Raw genomic sequence first — 22,017 nt, forward strand, 5'->3', positions numbered from 1 at the left:
CTTCCTTCACATTTTTTTTCATTATTTCCCTTGATATTCTTGATCTTTTGTTATTCCAAATGAAATTTGTTATAGTTTTTTCTAATTCAGTAAAGAAGTTTTTTGGTAGCTTGATAGGTATGGCACTAAATAGGTAAATTAATTTGGGTAGAATTGTCATTTTTATTATGTTAGCTCGTCCTACCCATGAGCAATCAATGGCNAGATAATGCTTTTTTTTTTTTTCTCCTGATGGAGGAATTACTAACCAAGTGAGAGAGGAATCAGTTTATTGAGGAAACAAGGAACAATCCTCCATTAACCCCATGGCCTGAGCACTACGAGGAATTAGACCTAAATTCAGTGCATAGCTATAGGAATCTAAAACAGGCTAGAAAATTAATTATAGAGGTAATGAAGAGGAATACCCATTGTCCTGATGCATGGTCTAGGTTTAAAAAAGTTATACAAAATTGTGATGAGACTCCAGCTAGTTTTCTGGATCATTTAAGGGAAGCAGCCAAATTACAACTGAGTTTAGATGTGTTGGCAGGAAAAAAACCATTGTCCACATCAAACAGCTATTTGTTAACAATGCCTGTGCATCTGTGAAAAAGTTTTTTAAATCGAATTGTTCAGATTGGGAGCTGATGAGTCTAAAGGAGCTCAAAAGAAAGGCAACTTTTGTATATGCTGCAGATAAAGATAAGTGTAATGAAGATAAGGACACCATCATAGAAGTTCTGAGGAGACAATTGAAAGAGGCAAATGGTAGAGCTGAGGACAGTGAAATTAAAGAGGTGAAAGCTGTGGCAGCCTTAAGATTGGTACAACCTGGGAATCAATATGTACCTAGGGAAAGGAGCTCAGGAGCTCAGAGATGTTATCTCTAACAAAATTGGACACTTTGTGAGAGATTGTAGGTACAGAGAAAAATTTTCAAGACAGATAAATAGAAACAACGGATATAATAGACAATATAATCACACTGTCACTTCCCTAGAATTCTGGAATCTTCCTGCTTCTCTGCCTTTCAGCAGCTCCTGCTCATTTCCTTATTTTCTTTTAACAATATAGAAGGAAAGTCCAGTATTTATAATAGAGAATAGTTAGTATTAAGTAGAGAGCATTTTTCACCTGCAGCAACAACCTGTCATTTGAAAGGTCTATGAAAAGACTCTGAAACGAATTGGCCAGCATGAAAAGTTGTGGGAAAGGTTACAGTCTAAACTGATAGAGAGACTACCCTTATTAATAAAATCTTAATAAAAAAAAACACTTTACTAGAGTAGAAAGATTTTATTTACTAAAAGGAAAATTTCTCAGTTTCCTCAATATGTGAGTTTTGAGATTTGTGTTAAAACTGCATCTTTATCCAAATGCCCCCTGCCAGACATAGTTGCATTTTCTACACATTTCCTTAGAATCATAGAATTGGAAGTTTAAGGAAAGTAGGAAGAAATTTTAGTTACTCCAGGACTTAACCAAAAAATCCATGATTTAAATTTATATCATGAATCTATTTCTACCACCATTGCCTAGATCAGAGGTTCTTAACCTGAGATCTATGAATTTGTTTGCATAAATATTTTTGCAATTAATTCAACATAATTGCTTTCCTTTATAATCCTACGTAGTTTATTATAAAACAGAAAGATCTATTCACAAAATGTTTTAACGTGGGATTTTCTTGATAATTTTTATACCACTCTTAATGAGTCAGTGGGTGATAATTCCCACTGATTCCACATATATCTCTTTCATTATATTGTTTCATAGTATTCAAATATATCTTTGTCTTATACTTTTTTACCCCCTTAGGCCAAACTTTTTGAAGATAGGGGATATACTTAATAACCTTTCCAACACTTAAAAGAGTAGGCATTCCCAAGTTGGCATACTGAAAACAATTAAATTTCTCCCTTCAGCACCATTCTGCTGCTTCATTTTTATAGTTTCTTCTGAAATTTTTCCTCTCTATAATTAGCCTGATTAATTGAAAGCTCTAGGAATTTCCGTACCTTTTTACTTATCCAACTATATAAGACCTGATTTTCCTTTGTTGAAGGCCACAGAAAATATACTCTTTGTTGATATAATTTCCCCTACAATAACTAGCTCACTTTAAGCCCATATATGTTCCTTAAAGTCCACATGGTTTCCTCCTCTGTGGCTATAAGGAATTTAAGCAGAGATTAGATGCTCTACCTAAATTAACAGTAATATAGAACTCTAGTGATACAATTAAAATTATTTTGAGAAACTGATTTTTGTGTGAGAATATTAGTTTATTGATTTTATCCATTGATTAGGTCAACAACATAACCAATAAAGTGACATAGATCAATGGCCCTCTCAAAGGAAGCTTGGCCAGGCAGATCAATAAATAAAGTCTGAATATCCCAAGTCATCTCTAATTGGTAAATAACTAATTAAGAGGTGGTACATCAAGCTACCTATCCCTTCCTATTTATGGTGAAACAAAATTCTGTTTACTAAAAATGTTTAGCTAGTGAAACAATAGATTACATAGATATCAGAAGGAGAAATTGGTTAAGAAAAAGCATACCTTTTCTAAAAACTTCATTTAGTATATAGTTTCACTGGTGATGTCATCCTTAATCTTTTTCTCTAAGATGCCTATAGAACCAATGGCACTCCTCATTTCTTTTATCTGTCATAGGGAAGGGAAGGAAAAGGGAAAACATTAGGAGTCAGGCACTGCATTTAGCACATCTTATAAATATTGTCTCATTTTGATTACAACTCAGTCTTATCTTGTTTCCCCTTTTGCTGGCTGCCTCAGGGCTATTAGTTCTTGGCTCAGCTCCACATGATCCTGCTAACTCCTTTTTACTTGCAGACCCTAGGGATTTCTCTAAAAATTTTTCTTTAAATTAAAAAAATTTATTTGCAATTGCCTCAGCCTCTCCTTCCCCTCCCCCTATCATAGAAAGCATCATCTAGGATGCACACACATACATAAACACCCAATGTCTTTCATGTTTCCATTTTTCAGTTCATTCTCTGGAATGAAGTTATTCTTCAAATATTAAATATGTAACTGTACATGTTGTTCTCTGGTTCTAATTTATTCTGCTGTTCATAATCCCATGTAGTTCTTTCCAAGTTTTAAAAAAATTAGCCTGCTCATTATTTCTTATGGCTCAGTAGTATTTCATTACAATCATATACTGCAGTTCATTTAGCCATTCTGAAATTGAGGGTAGTCTCTTCAATTTCCAATTCTTTGCCACCACAAAAAGAGCTGCTATGAATATTTTGGAACATAGGTTCTTTTCCTTTTTTCCTAATCTTCTTTAGAAACAGATTTACCAATATTGCTGGGTCCAAGGGTATACACAATTTTATAGCCCTTAAGGTACAATTCCAAATTGCTCTCAAAAATGGTTGGGTCAATTCCATTCCAGTAGTGTATTAGTGTCTCCATTTTTCCACATCCCTTCTGACATTTGTCATTTTGCCCCTTCGTCATTTTAGAATGTGAGAAGATAGCAGAATGTTTTGATTTTCATTTCTTAAATCAATAATGATTTAGAGCATTTTTTCATATACCTATATATGGCTTTGATTTCATCTGAAAATTGCCTTTTTATATATCTTTTGCTCATTTATCAATTGGAGAATGGCCCTTATTCATATAAATGGGAAATAGTTCTCTAAATATTTTAGAGGTGAGACCTCTATCTGAGAGACTGTTTTGCCCTCCCACAGTTTTCTATTTTCCTTCTAATCTTGGTAACATTTTTTTATTTGTATACAATCTTTTTAATTTAATATACTCAAAATTATCCATTTTACATCTCAGAATGCTCTCCATTTCTTGTTGACTCATAATTTGATCTCTCCATAAATCCAATAGATAATATGTTCCCTGTTCTTCTCACTTGCTTATGATACCTCCTTTTATGTCTAGGTCATGTACCTATTTTGATCTTATTTTAGTGAATGATGTAAGATACTGGTCTATATGTAAGTATCTCTATCTGATCCTAACATAGTTGCTTCTTTTTATAAAAATTTGTTAGCACATTGAAAAATCTCCTACATGATGGCTTTGATTGATTCTATGAAACATATAGGCCCTGTTCACAATCTCCTGAATGCTTTAGTCAAGAAGTGTTCTAACTAGAGTAATTGATGGAGCATCACTGCCTTTCTTATACTGATTATAGAAATGCCTGCATTTTTACCTACTATGAAGGGATATAGTGTAGTACTTGTCATGTGGTAAGCATTTAATCAATGCTTTTTTATGGATGGACTGATGATCTCAGAATTTTGGTCTCTTTTAAATTGCAAGTTTGTAAAGGGCATGACTTCTATGCCAGTTTAATTTCTTCTTCCTTAAATATGAAATACTATATCAATGAAAGTGAGCTAACAGTGAAAAAAAATGACAGGGCACTATTTTAAGCCAAATTTAATTTTTCTTTGAGCCATATTATTTACTTATTCTTTTTATCCAGACAGGTATGGTGCGTTGTGATACAGCAGTTGGAACACCTGATTACATATCACCTGAAGTTCTGAAGTCACAGGGTGGTGATGGCTACTATGGACGAGAGTGTGATTGGTGGTCTGTAGGTGTTTTCCTTTTTGAGATGCTGGTTGGTGAGTAAGCTCATTCTCCTGATCTTCTGTTCTTCTCTTCCCCAACATTTTACTTTGAGAACTTGAGTAGACAAAATTATGTGTGTGTAAGTCCAGTCAACAATCATTTATTAAGTGCCAAGCAGTGTGCCAAATCCTTGGGATGAGAAGAAGGACAAAAACCAGTCTCCTCTCAAAGAGCTCACACACTGATGAGGTAGACAACAGGAAAAGAACTGTGTGCAGACAAGTTATCTGTAAGATAAACTGAAGATGACCCAAAGAGGATAGTCCTAGCATTAAGGGGAATCAGGAAAGGCTTTATGCAAAAGGTGAGCTTTGAGCTGGGACTTGAAGGAAACCAGGAGGCAAAATCGAGAGGGAAAGAATTACAGGCATGGAGGGTAGCCAGTAAAATGTATAGAATTAAGTGCTAGAATGTCATATTCTAGGAATAGCAAGGAAGCCAGTTTCACTGTATTGTAGACTATGTTTGGCGTGGGGAGGAGGACCAGCAGGGTAGAGAGGTTAAAATATAAGAAGACTAGAAAACTAGGAAAGGACTAGGTTTTGAAGGGCTTTAAAAGCCAGACAGAGAAGTTTATATTTGGTCCTGAAGGCAATATGGAGCCACCAGATTTTATTGAACAAGAGATGATTTAGTCAAACCTGCACTTAGGAAGATCAGTTTGAAGACTGAGTGGAGGATAGGCTGAAGTAAGGAGAGACTTGAGGCAGAGTAATCAACCAGAAAGTTACTGCAATATTCTAGCTTTTTATGAGAGATGTTATAAAGAAAGTAGAACTGATAGGACTTGGCAGCTGATTGGATTTGGGGAAAGAAGAGAGAGAGAGGATTTGAGAGTGGCACTTAGATTTTGAGCCTGTATAACAGAGAGGCTGGTATTATCCTTAAACAGAAACAGGGAAGTTTGGAAAAAGGATGAGTTGGAGGGAAATATAATGAGTTCAGTTTTGGACATGTTGAATTTGTGATGTTTGTGGGACATCCATTTCAAGGTATCTAATAGTTGTTTAGAAATGTAAAGATGCAATCTTCAGAAGAGAGGTTAGGGATAGATAATTAGATCTAACAGTTATGTGATCACATCTAAAAGATGTGATCATTAAATTCATGGGAGATGATGGGATCATCAAAAGAGTGTATAAAGGAAGAAGAGGAAAGGTGCCAGAATATAGTTCTGGGGAAGCACCCAGTGTATAAGCTGGACAAAGATTTATAAAAGAAGACTTGAGGAATTGTCAGGCAAGGAGGAGAAAGCAATGTCATAAAAACCTAAAGAAAGCATGGAAGAGAAGAGGGTGATTAACAATGTCAAAGGTTGGAAAAAGTTCAAGAAAGATGAGGATTCAAAATAGGCAAATAGATTTGGCAGTTAAGAGGTCACTGGTAACTGTAGAGATCTCTTTCAGTTTCATGAGATCAGAAGCCAGAAGAAGGCAAGAGTTAAGAAGAATGAGAGAAAAGAAGTGCCAGCATTGGTGCTTGCCTGTGATGACCTTCTAGTAGTTATACCTATAAGTAAGGTGGGAGTCAGAAGGACTGGTACTTCATTGTAATTAAGAAATATGGAAGATGAAGCAGAATTTTAGGAGAATTTAAATAAATCATTAGATGTATCTTGTCTTGTTAGCCTAGTGGAAACCAATCTCCAAATTTACTGTGACAATTTGATTTTAGTAGAATGGAGTATGGAAAGAATCCTACTAGGAAAGAAGAGTGTTAATTTTCCATAAAAGCCTTTTATGCTAGGATGGATTAGCCAAAGAAATATATCTAACTGAAGTAGTCTATTCTAGTGTTTCATAAATCAAAGATATTGGTTGAAAAATATTTTATTCTTTAAAGGAAGGAGGTCTAACAGTACCAGATTTTAAATTTTATTGTAAAGCAGTATTTATTGAAGCTCTCTGCTACTGACTTAAGAAATAGAAAGATAGGCCAGTGGAACAGAATAGACATACAACAGACAGAAGTAAAAGATTATAATAATCTGTTATTTTACAAAATAAGAGATCTAGGATTTGGGGATAACAAATCACTATTTGGAAAAAAATGCTGTGGTTACCTAGAGACAAGTTTAGCAGAAATTAGGTATAGGTCAATATCTTACACCAGTGATGGACAAACTATGGCCAGTGGGCCAGATGTGGCCCCCTGAAATGTTCTATCCAGCCATGAGACATTATTCTTTATCTGGCGAATACAATGAATAGGATACAGTACAATGAAACATCAAAAGAGTTGTCTTAGAAACAGACTGACAGATGAGCATTTTTTTTCCTTTGGCCCCCTCTTTAAAAAGTTTACCCATCACTGTCTTACATCATTCACTAAAGTAAGGTAAAAATGAATACATGATCTAAACATAAAAGGAGGTTTGAAAGTCAGTTTGAAAAACAGGAACATCTGATTTATGATTAAGTGAGGAATTTATGAATCAATAAGAGATGGAGAACATTGTGAAATGTAAAATGGATAATTTTGAATACATTAAATTGAAAAGTTTTTTACAAATAAAATAAATGCTGCCAAGATTAGAAAGAAAGAAGAAAATTAGAGAAAATAATTTTATGGACAGTCTTTCAGATAAAGGTATGCTATCTAAACTATGTCATGAACTTTGTGAAATTATAAGAATAAAAACCATCCCCCAACTGGCAAATGGGCAAAAGAAATAGACCATTTTCAGATGAAGAAATCAAAGCCATATATAGTTTAAAAAAATGCTCAAAATCACTACTGATTTGAGAAATGCAAACCAAAATAACTCTTGAGATATCACTTCACACTCACCAGACTGGCTAAAATGACAAGAGGGCAAAGTGACAAATGTTGGAGGGGTTGTGGAAAAATGGGGACACTAATGCACCATTGGTAGAGCTCTGAACTGATTCAACCATTTTGGAGAGCAGGAATTACTCCCAGAGAGATGTAAAACTGCGTATACTCTTAGACCTATATAATTGTTGGGTCTGTTTCTCAAGGAGATTAGGGAAAGAGGAGAAGACTCATATGTTCCAAAATATTTATAGCAATTTTTTTTGTGGTGTGGTGGCAAACAATTAAAAACTGAGAGGATACTCAGCAGTTGGGTAACAACTAAACAAATTGTGATAAATGATTGTGATAGAATACTACTTTGCCTTAAGAAACAATGAACAAACTGATTTTTTAAAAACCTACGTGAGATAGTAGAAATGTGTGGAAGCAGGAGAACATTATATGCATAACCACAGAACTAATACTAGAAGAATAATTTGAGAATATCACTTCCAGAAAGTGAACAGAAAGATAAAACAAAAGAATTTATGTGAGCATGTTGGCCTTTCTGACAATATCCTGTGTGAATGGGAGAGCACAGAGAGGACTTGGGACACTTGTGAATGGGATCTGTTGTGTAGATATGAAGAAAAAACAAGTTAAACATATAGGAGATTTGTGATTTCACTAGTATATCTTTTTTCTTTATATGGAAATGAATGTTTTGTAAGCATTTGGAATGTTAATATTTATAAATAAAAATGTTTTATTCTTTGGAGAATCATGGCATTTTAGAACTAGAAAGGATGTAATAAATAATTTACTCAAATCTATCCATTTTTAAAGATGAAGAAATGGAGTCCTATCAAGGTTGTTATGTCCATGGTCATATAATTAGTGGCAGTGAGAGCACTATAACTCAGGTCTCTTGATTCTCACTTCATGTTTGTTTTAGTATACCATAAGATCTTTGATATTGTTTTAGTGGGTAGTCAAAGCCCACCAACCAAGAGTGTTTTCAAACTGATTACTGAATGCCTTTTTAGGTAACTAGGTATTCAGGACTCTGAATCCTGGAGCCTTGGAAATAGTCATGCTTCCAACCCAGTGGGATACAATTTTATAAAGGGGATCAGGGCCTAGAATTAGATTGAATTTTAAATAGCTAAAAGTAACATAACACATTATTATGAAAAAAAATTTATACTTCAGTTTTCTAAAGTTACTCAATGCCAAATGTAATTAATTTCTCCTCATTTGTAACTGAACTTATCTAAATGTTTCTGATTTCATTCATATTATTTGTGTAATGCATTTTGGTTTTTTAAGCCAAAGGAAAATAGACTTAAAAGTGAATCTTTCTGGTATCAGAGACTCAACCTTTATCAGGTATATATAATAGTTACATTTTAATAGCAGAAAATTTATAGTTGGATCCATTGATATTTCTCATTCTGACCAAATCAAGATTTGAACAATCTTAAGGAGATTTCTTTTTCTCTGTCTCTTTTCCCTTTCTCTTCCCCTACTTTTTTTCCCCCTCCCTTCTTCTTCTTTCCTATTCCACTCCTCCCCTCCCTTGGTGCCCTTTCCTCCCACACATACACAATTTCCACACCCAGGGCAGTCAACAAAGCACCCTGAGGGAGAGGCAGGAGGCAGCATGTGTCAGGCAAGTCAAACCTCAACCCCTCCCTTGATCATCATCTTTCTACAGACACTGATAAAGACAGCTTAGGACTCTGAATCCTGGAGCCTTGGAAATAGTCATGCTTCCAACCCAGTGCCCTCAGCCATTATCCTGGGAAGCAACCCCTGTGGGAAATGCAGACTGTCAACTTCTTCACATGCTACAGTCACAATTAATGAAGACCTAAAAAAGAAAATTTTTGTCACCAAAATCCTTGGCATTGTGTAATGATTAGATATCAGAAACTTATGAATTTTATCAGTGGAAATGACTTTAAAGAAGAGGCATTATTATCTGCTTTGCCATTGTACCCTAAATATCATGGGACCCTTCCATTTTAGTTACAGCTGAAACTTTCCATATGTATTTTCTCCTACAATAGAATGAGCTCCCTGAAAGTAGAATCTCTTATATTTTCTATTTGTATCTTCACTTCTTAACATTATGCTTTTCATATAGTAAGCACACAGTAAATGTTTTATGCATTCATTTCCTTTTCTTAAATAAATTGCTTCTAAAAAATCTGGCTAAGGATATCAGAGACATCAGAGACTTACTTAGATGGCTTTATCAGGATAACTTCTCATAATGAAAATATGACAAAACTTGTATGATGTTTAATTTGAGGAACTTCATAGTGGGGAAAGGGACTAAAAAATTAAGAAGTAGAAATCATTGTTAGAACAGTTATCAGGGACTTGGAATGAGTAGATAATAGGAGTAATAGGGTTTTGTTCTTCCTGGTTTGAAATGCCTTCCTCAGGTGCAGGTTATTTTCTTTGATCTCTTAGATTACTGTTGGTATGCAGGATAGATCATTTTACCTTTCTTCTCAGACGTCAGAGTGTGACCCAGGCAGAGAATGGCCTACTTCATTTGAGGGCTTTGTTTTATACTCTTCATATTCATTCTCTTTGTTAATGCCCTCTTTTCCGAGATAAATGGTTCTCTCTTCCCACTTTTATCTGATGATGCATTAGAGCGAATCTAATACCTTTTTGAAGTTTATCACTATTTCCATATTCTACTTCTAGAAATGGAAAAAGATAGTATGTCTTGAAAGTGGCAATTTAACTTATTTGGAGAGGCAGCTATCTTTCTTTTTCACTTTAAGACTCAACATATCTACTCTTTCTCATAATTTCCCCACAAACTTACTTATTAGGAATGCCAGATTTCACTGAATTAATATACTTTAGTGACAGTGACTTTCTATATTCCTGAGATTGATTTGTTTTCTCATTCAGTTTCTTGGATTTAGGTTGCTATCTTTGGGATCTCTTTAAGAAGGATCTACTGCTATAAAGCAGTAGATTATATTTATACATTTATATTTCTGTACCAACTCTAAGAATGTTTTTCTTCTATCTCTAAAAAGTTACCTACATCCTTTCTTCATTTTTTTTTTTTTTGGTGGGCCAGAGGGTAGGCAGGATGGGATTGTAGTGGTGGATAGGGGTCACTGTTTAGCTGATATGAGGAGTTAGTTTAAGTCAGGACTAGCAGGATTACCCCCAAGAATATTCATAGAACAAGAGATTCATTCATTTTTAAGGGAGCAGAAGAACTATTAGTTTGAGCATTTTGATGGTGAATCCTTAAAAATAACCCTAATGTTATATCCCAAAAACTCAGGGAAGGAAAGTTAGGATGGAATAGGGCAGAGGCAGAAGCTTATGCAAAGAGAAACTAATTTGCTTCGTGAGCTCAGAATATTTTTTGGCTATTAAAATTCTTGACATTTTTAAAAAATGAAGACTTAGTAAGACTTGAACAGAGTTTAATTTGACCTAATGAATTATATTCATCAGATTGAGTTTTTTTTCCTTTAGCTGGCACTCTAGCTTTTAAATCATCATTACCCATATCCATATGAGAAATAAGTGTTTGAATTTTCCACCCAGCAGAATTTTTTGCTTTCATTTATTTCTAATCAATATACTTTTCACTATTTTCTTATTTTGAATTTTAGGAGATACTCCTTTTTATGCAGATTCACTTGTGGGAACATATAGTAAAATTATGGATCATAAAAATTCATTAAATTTCCCAGAAGATGCAGAAATATCCAAGCATGCAAAGAATCTCATATGTGCCTTCTTGACTGACAGGTAGGTGTACATTTATATTTCTTTGCAAATGCATTCTTTAAAATTTGTCATAAATTAATAGTAATTAATTCCCAATTAATAACCTGTAAAAAAGTAATACCTTAATCATATACATTACAGTTGGGAGAGACTTCACAGGTAATCTAGTAAAACTCCCTATTTTTATAAAAAAGGAAGTTGAGACCCAAAAGGAGAACTGAATTTCCCTAGGTCATATATTATAATAAGACATAGGGCTGAAATCTAGGTGCTCAGTGCTTTTTTATTTTTACATTTCATTATTAGAAGACAGTGTGAATGTTGTGGGTAGAGAGCCTTCTTTGGAGTCAAGACAAGGGTTTAGATCTTAGTTATGGCACATCCTTCCTATAGGATTGGCCTGTGGCAGATTGCTGATCATTTCAATACCTCTTCACTTGACATCAGGCAGCACTCTGAGTTATGGCCCATATAGCAGTTGCTGACCTTGCACTGATAGAGAGATTTTAAAAAAACAAAAAACATATATACATATACATATATATATATATAATAAATATAAAGTGAGTAAATTTTAAAAAGGTAGTTTAGGAAGTAGGACACACCAATGCCTAAAGAGATTCTTCCTCAATTTGTTTCTTCATCTGAAAATTGGGGATGATAATACCATACCAGTTTGTTGTAAAGATCAAATATGATGACATATATAAAGTTTTTGGTAAACCTTTTGTTCTGCAAATAGAAATGTTGCATCTGGTTTTTGAGGGTAATCCAAATTATTTTAAAAATAATGAGTTAGCCTTTTCCAACTGGTTTGAATACTAATGAATCATGCCTTTTAGTTTGATTAAATGAAATTTATTTTAAAATTAACCTAAACAGGTTCAGTTAGGTGGCTCAATAGATAGAGAGTCATCAGACTTGAAGATGGGAGGTCAGTGTCAAATCTGGCCTCAGATATTTCCACAGCTATGTGACCAATTGCCTAGCCTTTACCATTCTTCTGCCTTGGAACCAATACTTAGTATTGATTCTGAGACAGAAGGTAAGGGTTTATTATTTTTTTTAAATTAATCTAAACAAATTAGGAATGTAAGCCTTCTGAAAAATTAATTATATGATGCATTCTGAATATAATTATTTTTTTGAATTCTCAGTACTTTGGACTCTTTTAAATTGTACCTTCTTAATTGAAGGAAGCTGTTTGTGTGGCAAAATTCCCTCACTGACCCAAACTTTAAAAGCATTTCTGTTTGTCTTTAGAATGCTTAAAAAACAAACAAACAAACAAACCTTACCTTATGATTTAGAATCAATATTCTATTAATTCCAAGGCAAAAAAGCAGTAAGGATTGGGCAGAGGGGGTTAATGATTTGTCCAGGATCACACTCTGAGAAGTATCTGAGGCCAGATTTTGAACCCAGGACCCTCTGATCTCTAGACCTGACTCAAACCACTGAGTCACTTTGCTATCCCCAAAACATTTTAATTTATATTTGAATATGAGACGTCTTGAGCCAGAAGTTCATAAACTTTTGAAGCTAAGTAATGATCTATGTTCCCAAATTCTTGTGATTGAGTTAAAATACTATCTAATAAAATTATATCTAATTAATTTCCTTATCCTTTATTAATGAATTATAAATAAATTATATGTATTATATATACATGTATATATAAAAAGTTATGTAGCATATCCTTTTAGATGAATGCAGAATACTACCTTAAGCCAAGAGTACTTATATGCCAACTTTTGTTCTAAGAACTTAAGCAAATCACTTACTCGGGCTTCAGTTTCTTCCTCTTTAAATGAAAAGCTTGGCCTTAACTTTTCTATCTATAAAATTCTGTGATTTTGTAAGTTTTTATTCCATGCATTTATTGCCTATCTAATGCTTTCCCTTTGGGAAGTATTTCAAAAGGACTTTCCTAGTAGCTGAAGTTTAGATTTAATCCAAATCAAGAAGATAAATTATAATTGAGAAAAATAAAATGAAATTTAAATAGTTAATTATTGCTATTTTGACAATTCTAGTAAAGGTTTTATGAGAAACAGTTAATATAATTTAGAGGAATAAACACTGCATTTGGAGTTTGAGGACCTTGTATCAGTGAGCAATTCATCTCTCTGGGCCAGAATGTTGTCATTAATCAAATGAAATCATTGGATTAGGTGACTTCTAAAGTCCCTTCCGGATCTATATGTTCCTTATAGTCTCTTCCTGCTTTGAAATCCTTTGAGGCTCTATTTAACACATACTTATGAGTCAGGTAAAATGAACTTCGTAAATAATCTGTAGATGCCATATATCTATTTTTTTTTCTTAGTAAGGAAATGACCCATTAGTTATTTGGACAGGGTCTTAATTTGTGTTGCTTATATTATTAAAAGCACATGCAATTATATATATGCAATACAAATGTTTTTTGTAATATCATGGTTACTTCTCAATGAAACCTCCCTTTAAGAAAGAAGTACAGTTAAGCAGAATAAAATGACTCACCAATCTGATGACTCATGCCTCATCCTGCACCCACAGGCTATCACTTTGTTTTCCTTACCAAGAAGAAGAAAGCATAATTTGCTACTGTTTTTCTGTGGAGGGGAGACTACAGGAATTTTGACATTAAATGATTTATATTTTTTATCTTTGATTCCCACTTTATTCACCTCTACTCCCCTTCCCTCATATAATTTTGTTAAATTTAAACTGGTAACTTCATTGTAGAAGTCTAAAGAATATTCACCATGTTTGAGAGAAACCATTAAATTTTAATTACTGATAAACAAGCTTACCTGTTGTAAACTTATGCCTGATGCTTTTCCTGTAGAATATTATCTTTTTGGGGAAGGACATTTTTAATCTTCCAGGTTTCTGCTTAATGGAGGAAGTTAAAATGCCCTCTGTTTAAAAAAAATATATGGAGTATTATTTGTTGCAAAAAGTGAATTGTATAAGCATGGTGATTCCATCCTTCCATCAAGGAAAGGAATTAATTCATAAAGGGCTGCTTTAGTAACTTTCCCCCCACTTTTGTAGTTGAAGGAATGATTAGTGGTTAAAGAAGAGATACTTAAGTAGAGTTTAATGCCATAAATGTGGCCAGAACACTTCCCCTGAATGTGTACAGGTTTTCCTGTTTATATTAAACATAACTTTGGGAATTTATTAAAAATAGGCACTCTTTATACCTGGATGATTACAACTTTGGCACTTAAAGAAACAAGGAAGAATGAAATTATTTGCATTATTTATGTAACATGCGCAGAGCCATAGCTCTTACAAATAAATAGAAGACAGATAAAGTCATATGTATTTTCTGTTTTTTAATTACTTCAAACATTTTGGCAAATACTGAGAAAAGTTCTTTTTTGAGCAGAAAAGGCGGTGGAGCTTTTAAAAATATAAATATCAGAAAAAAATTGAATAACTCTTCTGTGTCCTTAGCCAGACACTCCCCCCACCCCTTTCGTGTACATTTTACAGTTTGCATGTGGTTTGGCAGCCTCTAAGTTTATGGTTTAGTTTTTTTTATTTAAAAGCTCTGTACTGTGTGTGCTCTCTTTCCACACCAAACTGAGATGGAAAAATGTTTTCCTCACGTGGCACATTCAGCCTTCCAGCCATTTTGTTGCATCTTTCCAGCGCTGATAAAGTAACTTTTATAAAATTTGTTCCTGACTCTTTTCCAGCTCTCTTTTGGATTCAGTAATTGAAGAGGTTTCAGATTATTGCAGAAAAGATTCTATTTTTATTTGAAAACTTCCAGAAACTTTTTTTTTCCCTTTTCATAATGTAACTTTGAATTAATTGGTATGTTTAGGGAGGTGCGACTTGGGAGAAATGGGGTAGAAGAAATCAAACAGCATTCTTTCTTTAAAAGTGATCAATGGAATTGGGATAACATAAGAGAGAGTAAGTATTTAAATTCAAATATCCTATGCTATTATTTTAAAATTCATAAGTTGATACCTATTTTGGACTAATAAGGGTATTCATTTCTAAATTCAAAGATTTCTGTGTATACTTTTTCTATACAGCATTTTCATAATTAAATGTTTTTCCTAGTATTTTAACAATGAAATATCATTAGAATTATAGCCCTATAATATTAAAAGAAGCCTTTTTAAAATTGCCTAGTTGAAAAAAAATCACAAGAATTTTACTACAGAATGGGGAGAATACAGTTTCATAATTAAATATATTAGTCACTTATTATTTATTCAAAGAAGGTGCTATGTGACAAGCATTGCTAGGCACAGTGAATGCATTTTAATGTCATTCAGATTTTATATTAGCTTTTTATAGACAGAAAATCATAATGGAGAAATGGAAAGATTTTTTTTAAGCCCTAGTAGTTGCATACATAGTCTTTGATAACTGTTTGCTTCAGAAAAGAGGTGGGTTTACATGACATCATATCTTACTTGAAGTTTGTGCAGAATTAATATTTTACTTTGGCATTAGATTTTGATCATAAAGTAAGTGTTTTCTTAATATTGTTATTCTAAAGTAACAAATACATGATAAAAATGTTTATCAGCTTATGGATAAAGTTGGAATATTTATTAGAATTAGATTATTTCCTTTTTTAGTCTCAGGTAAATTAGTTTGTTGGTGTCTCTCTTGGTTCCTGCTTTTTAAAAGCAGATCTAATGTTGCAAACCTTTCAGTGTTCTTTGAAATACAAATGTATATCATAATAAGAATATGTAATTTAAAACATGTATTATGTGATGTTGCCAAATTTATAAAAAAAGCTTCCATTTTACATTTTGACAAGATCAGTATTTTGTTTTGTCCTTATAGCTGCAGCTCCAGTAGTACCTGAACTCAGCAGTGACATAGATAGCAGCAATTTTGATGACATTGAAGATGATAAAGGAGATGTGGAAACCTTTCCAATTCCTAAAGCCTTTGTGGGAAACCAGCTGCCTTTCATAGGTTTTACCTACTATAGAGAAAATTTGTATGTGATTTATTGAAAATAATGTTTTCTTTAACTTACTAAAATTATCTTTTGAATGTGTAGCAGATTTCAGTTTATATTGTTTGGGTTTAGAATATGAAATAAATTTATAGCATTTAAGTATTTTTAAATATTTTTAATCCTAGAGATTTCTAACATCATATATAGTGAAAGGTCTTTTGTCCTTATTCTGCACAACTTACACAAAATAATCTTGTTCACTTGCTTTTACTGTTTGCTTTATGAGTCATTCATATTAAGTCAGGGCTCTACTAGGTATTCTGTAACATAAAGAGGCAAAAGATAAACCCTGGATTCCTCAAGGAGCAGTAGAGTAGGTGAAATAAGACAAGTGTACAAGTTAACCATAAGACAAAATAGGCTTAGTGCAATGCAGTTTGAGAGATGTGATTAGACTCAGAGCAGGGGGGGGAGTCTTCATGAAGGTGGAATTTGAACTAGGCTTTGAAATACAAGTAGCATTTAGGGGAATTGGTATTCTAGGTCAAAGGAATGGTGTGAACAGAAATATGAAGGTAGAACCTTTGTAGAAATTCAAGTAGAATGCAGAGTGTAAGAAGGGAAAGTTTTGAGGGGATATGGTAGAAAAGGGGTATTGATACTACCTCATGAAGAGCTTTGAATATCAAGCTATATATATAAATAGATATTCTGAATAATCTCTAAATAGAGAAGGAATATGCTCTTTAGGAAGATTAGCAATGTGTAGGGTAGACCAGGCAAGGGATATCCTATTCAGTTATTATACTTAATGATTAAAACCAGATCATCCCAAAAGTTCGCAAACATTTTTTAAGTGCCTACTTTATCTAAGGCAATGTACTTAGACCCTGGGCATAAAGAGTCCATTCCTGCTCAATGACTAGAAAAAAAAAATTTTTTTTTAATTTTTCTGATAGAAGACCAGTGGTTATTTTGGAAAGAATAGATTCAGTAAAAAAAAATTAAAGATGGGAATCCAGATTGTAAAGAATTAAGGTATGTGGGTAGAAAGGAAATAGATATCATTAGTTTAGACCAGTGGTTCCCAAACTTTTTTGGCCTACCACCCCCTTTCCAGAAAAAAATATTACGTAGCCCACTGGAAATTAATTTTAAAAAAAAATTTAATAGCAATTAATAGGAAAGATAAATGCACCTGTGGCCATCACTGCTCCCCTAGATCGCTGCAGCACCCACCAGGGGGTGGTAGCGCCCATTTTGGGAATCATTGGTTTAGACTATCTTCCATTGTGTTTAGCAGTAAAGGCAATAAAAGATATAATAGTTTAGGATCACCAGTTAATCAATAAACATTTATTAAGTACCTACTATGTGCCAGACACTGTGAAAACACAAAGCTCTGAGAATACAAAAAGAAGTCCTATGGGAACTCACAACATAATGGGAAAGTAATATGCAAACAAATTAGTACAAACAAGGCATATAAAGAATAAATAGGAAATAATTAAGAGAGAGAGACATTGGAATTTAAGAGGTGTTGAGAAAGGTTTTCTGTAGAAAATAGGTCTTTGTAGAAGGTATCTTCCCAAAGAAGATTTTTTTATCCCAACTTTTAGTTGGGACTTAGAAGCTTCCTTCTTTGGGAACAGAAAACTTTCATTTTTGTTGTTGTATTCTTAGAACCTGGAACTGTGCTTGGAAAGTAGTAGGCACTTTGTAAAATCTTGTGATTGGCCAATTAATAATATGGTTGTATAATGTGCTTTACGAAGATAACTTCATCACTGCATAGAAGAGAAACTATAGGGATGAATAGGGAGATCATTTAATTTGGAGACTATCATAGTTGCTCAAATGAGAGATGGTTATGTGAAGAGAGGAGGCTATTGTGAGGAGATGTAACGCACTAGTTAGCACCTGTTGCTATAGGGGTAAGTGAAGGTGAAGAGTAGAGGATAATTCCTATGTGTGAGCCTGAATAACTGGAAGAACAGTGGTGCCTTTATAGAAAGTATTAAATTTTAGTTATTAAATTTTAGGGCAATATAAAAATATTAGGGCAGTCAGGATTAGAAAGATAAACTTAAGGGACAGTAATTGAGTTCTGTTTTGGGCACAGTGAATTTGCGATGCCTACAGAACATCAATTAGTGAATCAACACTTTGAATGCTTGATATATTCCAAGCAGCGCACCAAGTACTGTGGATACAGAGACAAAAATGAAACTTTTTCACTTCTAAATACTTACACTCTAATGGGGGAACCATTGTATATACATCTAAGTATGTGCAGAGAGAATATAAGGAAGTTTTGGAAGAATTGCATTAGTAACTATTGGTCGAATAAAGATTTTATGAAGAAGGTGATACTTGAATTAAGTCTAGAAGAAAACTAAGGAATCTATGAGGCAAAGGTAAGGAAGGAGGGGGAGTGTATTCAAGACCTGGAATACAGCCAGTTACAAAGTATGGAAAGGGAAATGGGAGATAGGATTTCATTTTGCTTCAGAAAAACTAGTGGTCTAGGATGACTAAATCACAAAGTGAGGAAAAAGGAGTAAAGTATGAGTAAACTGAAGAGACAAGAAGGAGCCAATTTGTGAAGAGCTTTAAATGCCATATAGAGGAGTTTATATTTGATCCTAGAGGTAATTTGAAGCCACTGGAATTTGTTGAGTAGAGGGGTAAAATGTTTAGATTGTAGAAAATTCATTTTAATAGCCATGTGAGAAATTGGAGTTGAGAGGGGCTTTTGAGGCTGACTCTTACATTAGTCCAGATGAAGTTTAAGGACCTGAACAAGAATGGTAAATCTATAAATAAGAGAAATATAATGGCCAAGTTTGGCAGCTCATTGGATATATGTGGGGGTAGGATGCCAAGGTTATGATTCTGGGTGACTGGAAGGAAGGTGATAGCTTTGAAAATAATAGGGAAACTCAGAATAATGAGTTTTAGGAGAAATATAAAGAGGTATGTTTTGGACCTGTTGAGTTTTAAAGGCCTCTGTACATCCAGTTTGAAATGCCTAATAAGTTATTGGTGAATCTGAGAAGGGAAACTAGGACTGAAAATATATATCTAGGAGTCAGCATAGAGATGATAATTTGACCTCTAGGTGGTACAGTCATCAAATGAGAGCATGTAAAGAGAAAATGGGTCCAAGACTATTCATAGTTAGTGGGCATACTCTGATGATAATAAAAGAGACTAAGAAGGAGCAATCACATGAGTAGGAAAAAGATCAGGAATGAGCAATGTCCCAAAGACTAAAAGAGAAGCAGGTATCCGAGAGGAAAAAAGATAATCAACAGTATTGAGGGTAGTAGAGAGATCAAGAAGGATAAAGATTAATAAAATGCCATTAGGTATGGTAGTTAAGAATATTGGCAACATTCTAGTAGTATTTAAATTATGGGTACTTACTTGCCTTCTTAAAAAAATTACAGGTTGTTAAGTGATTCTTCTTCATCTTGTACAGAAAATGATTCAGTACAATCAAGGAAAAATGAGGTTAGTATGTTTTTGAGTGTTCCATACATTATATATTTAATTATTTTACTAGTATTTATATTATAAGAAACTCCCCTATTATTGTCTTGAACGTTTGCTTCTGAACTGCTGAATGAAGTCCCCCTCCATAATGCTGACATAATTGTTATATTGAGCTATCAAATGCTAAATAATTCAAAATAAATCCATATTTGCAATAGTTCCTTTTGAGAAAACATTTTTTATAGCTTGTCATATTCAATAATTAGTGAATTCTTGGAAAGTTCCATTGTGTATAATAGCCTCACCTAATAATGCCTTTAAGCTTTGTATGGTGCTTTATATTATCTTTTATCTGTACAACAGTCTTGTAAGTTCAGTGCTATCATTACCTTACCTCTTTCACAGATGAAGAAATGGAGGTTATAGGATATGACCTACTCAGAGTCACAATTAATTGAACTCAGGTCTTCCTAACTCCAAATTTGTTGCTCTATTCCTGCCTCACCAAGCTGCCCAGTAATAAGAATAAGTATATAAAAAAATAAGAATAAGTAATATTGAAATACCCTTACATATGTACTCTTTAGTCATTAGAAATTTATAATTCCTTTCTCCCTCCCCCCTAACCCTATTCCCCTCAAACCTCCTTTATCTCCCATGCCCTTCTCAGTTCTCTAGTAAATTGCCTGTGTATTGGCTCCAAGGCAAAAGAGTGGTAAAGGAGGCAATGGGGGTTAAGTGACTTGCCCAGGGTCATACAGTGTCTGAGACCAGATTTGAACCTAGGACCTCCTGTCTCTAGGCCTGGCTCTCAATACACTGAGCCACCCAGCTGCCCCTCTCCCCCAAATAACTGATTTCTAATTAAATAATGCTTTATATAGTCACAGCATCACAACTATCCATGGTAGAGTAATTATGACAAAAATGTGTATCAGCATACAAAATGATACATAATATAACACTTTATATGTAGTTTATTAATCAATCAGCGAGCATTTATTAAGCTTTATTTTAAATGCTGGGCATTGTATTTGGCACTGGGGATACAAGTACATAATATGAAATATTCTACTCATAAGGAATAGATGACTAGGATGACCACTAAAAACATCTATGATTATAAATATGAAAAAGAAAGAGGAGCTTGTAATCTAATGGAGGGGAAATAGTAATACAAAAGGAAACTGAATGATGAAAGGGTAGCATGGAATATGCTGCTTATGAGGTGAAGTTTAATGAAATGGCTGGAAATTCCAAGTCCCCTATAAAGGAAAATCTTGGGAGGAGTTTTTTGCTCAGTCACCAGCCCTCCAATTAGAGGAGAAAGGCAACCAAGTGTCCTGAGGAGGTATTGAGTACCAAAGCTAAAGTAATCAACACGATGAAGAAATTTCTGGTAATGAATTTATCTAGGGGAAGCATGATACTCCTAGAGTGCAAGTAGAGCAGCTGGATGGAGTATTTAGCATATGAATTGTAGTTATTCAAATAAAATCCCAACCCTTTCTTTTAAAATAAAATATTCTTTTAAAAAGATTTACATTTCACTTATTTGCATATATTTATTATCTCTTCTCTCTCTTCTCCCAATCCCACTTCACTGAATAATAACATAAAACCTTCATAATAAATATGTATAGTCCCATCAAAACAAATTCCCACATTGATCATGCCTCAAAATGTACATCATTCTACCTTTTAAGCCATTATCTCTCTTAAACCCCCTGGCTGGTTCTCTTTGCAATGATCTGTGTTCTAAAATCTTTCAGAGTTATTAGAAACAAAATATTCTTGATCATGCTCTCTATTATATTCATAGTATGTTTCAGGAATATGTTTTACATTATTTCCTAAAAGGAACAGTCAGAGAATTTATATGAGCATTTTTGAAGGGAGATATGGGGGAAAGAAGAGTTACCCCCAAGGGATTGTGTCCAAGTTAGAACAGCTTTTGAGGCTTAGTATCCAATTAGCAAAAGACTGCCATGATTATTATTTATGTCTTTGTTTTATAGTTATATATTAAATTGGCTGAAATAAAGGCCACACTTTTTCTCCAAAGGAAACTTGTATAACTCTGGAGTCTAGTCTTTTATTCTTCATTTTCCCAAAGAAAATTCATTTTAAAGTTATAGTTTGTATTTAGACCAGAAGATCCTATTGAGAAATCCACAGATCTAAATTCAGACTGAAGAATTTAAAGCAAGGAGATGGACTGTAAATTTCATGTTTTACTTTCATTTTACCACCATCATCACAGGAAGCTATTGCTCAGCTTTAGACAATTCGGTTTTGTTTTTTAAATGTGGTCTGTTATTACAACTAATAAAAAATATAATTTTGAAAAGTGTCATTAAGAAGAATCTTTAGGCAATACTTCATTTTTAAGGTAGTTTTTGAGAATTTTAGTACAAATGATACTCTT

The 22,017-nt window shown here is 33.7% G+C and overlaps 1 protein-coding gene across 1 annotated transcript in view; it reads left to right on the top strand.

The window, feature by feature from the left end:
• ROCK2 (Rho associated coiled-coil containing protein kinase 2) overlaps positions 1-22,017 on the top strand; it is a 155,543-nt gene that overhangs the window by 101,757 nt on the left and 31,769 nt on the right. The window contains exons 5-10 of the mRNA XM_044659556.1: positions 597-806; positions 4,470-4,614; positions 11,041-11,179; positions 14,985-15,076; positions 15,971-16,130; positions 19,544-19,607. Coding sequence (XP_044515491.1) covers positions 597-806; positions 4,470-4,614; positions 11,041-11,179; positions 14,985-15,076; positions 15,971-16,130; positions 19,544-19,607 — 810 coding nt within the window. The remainder of the gene's footprint in view (positions 1-596; positions 807-4,469; positions 4,615-11,040; positions 11,180-14,984; positions 15,077-15,970; positions 16,131-19,543; positions 19,608-22,017) is intronic.

Source organism: Gracilinanus agilis, chromosome 2 (assembly GCF_016433145.1).
Source record: "Gracilinanus agilis isolate LMUSP501 chromosome 2, AgileGrace, whole genome shotgun sequence".
NCBI lineage: Eukaryota > Metazoa > Chordata > Mammalia > Didelphimorphia > Didelphidae > Gracilinanus > Gracilinanus agilis.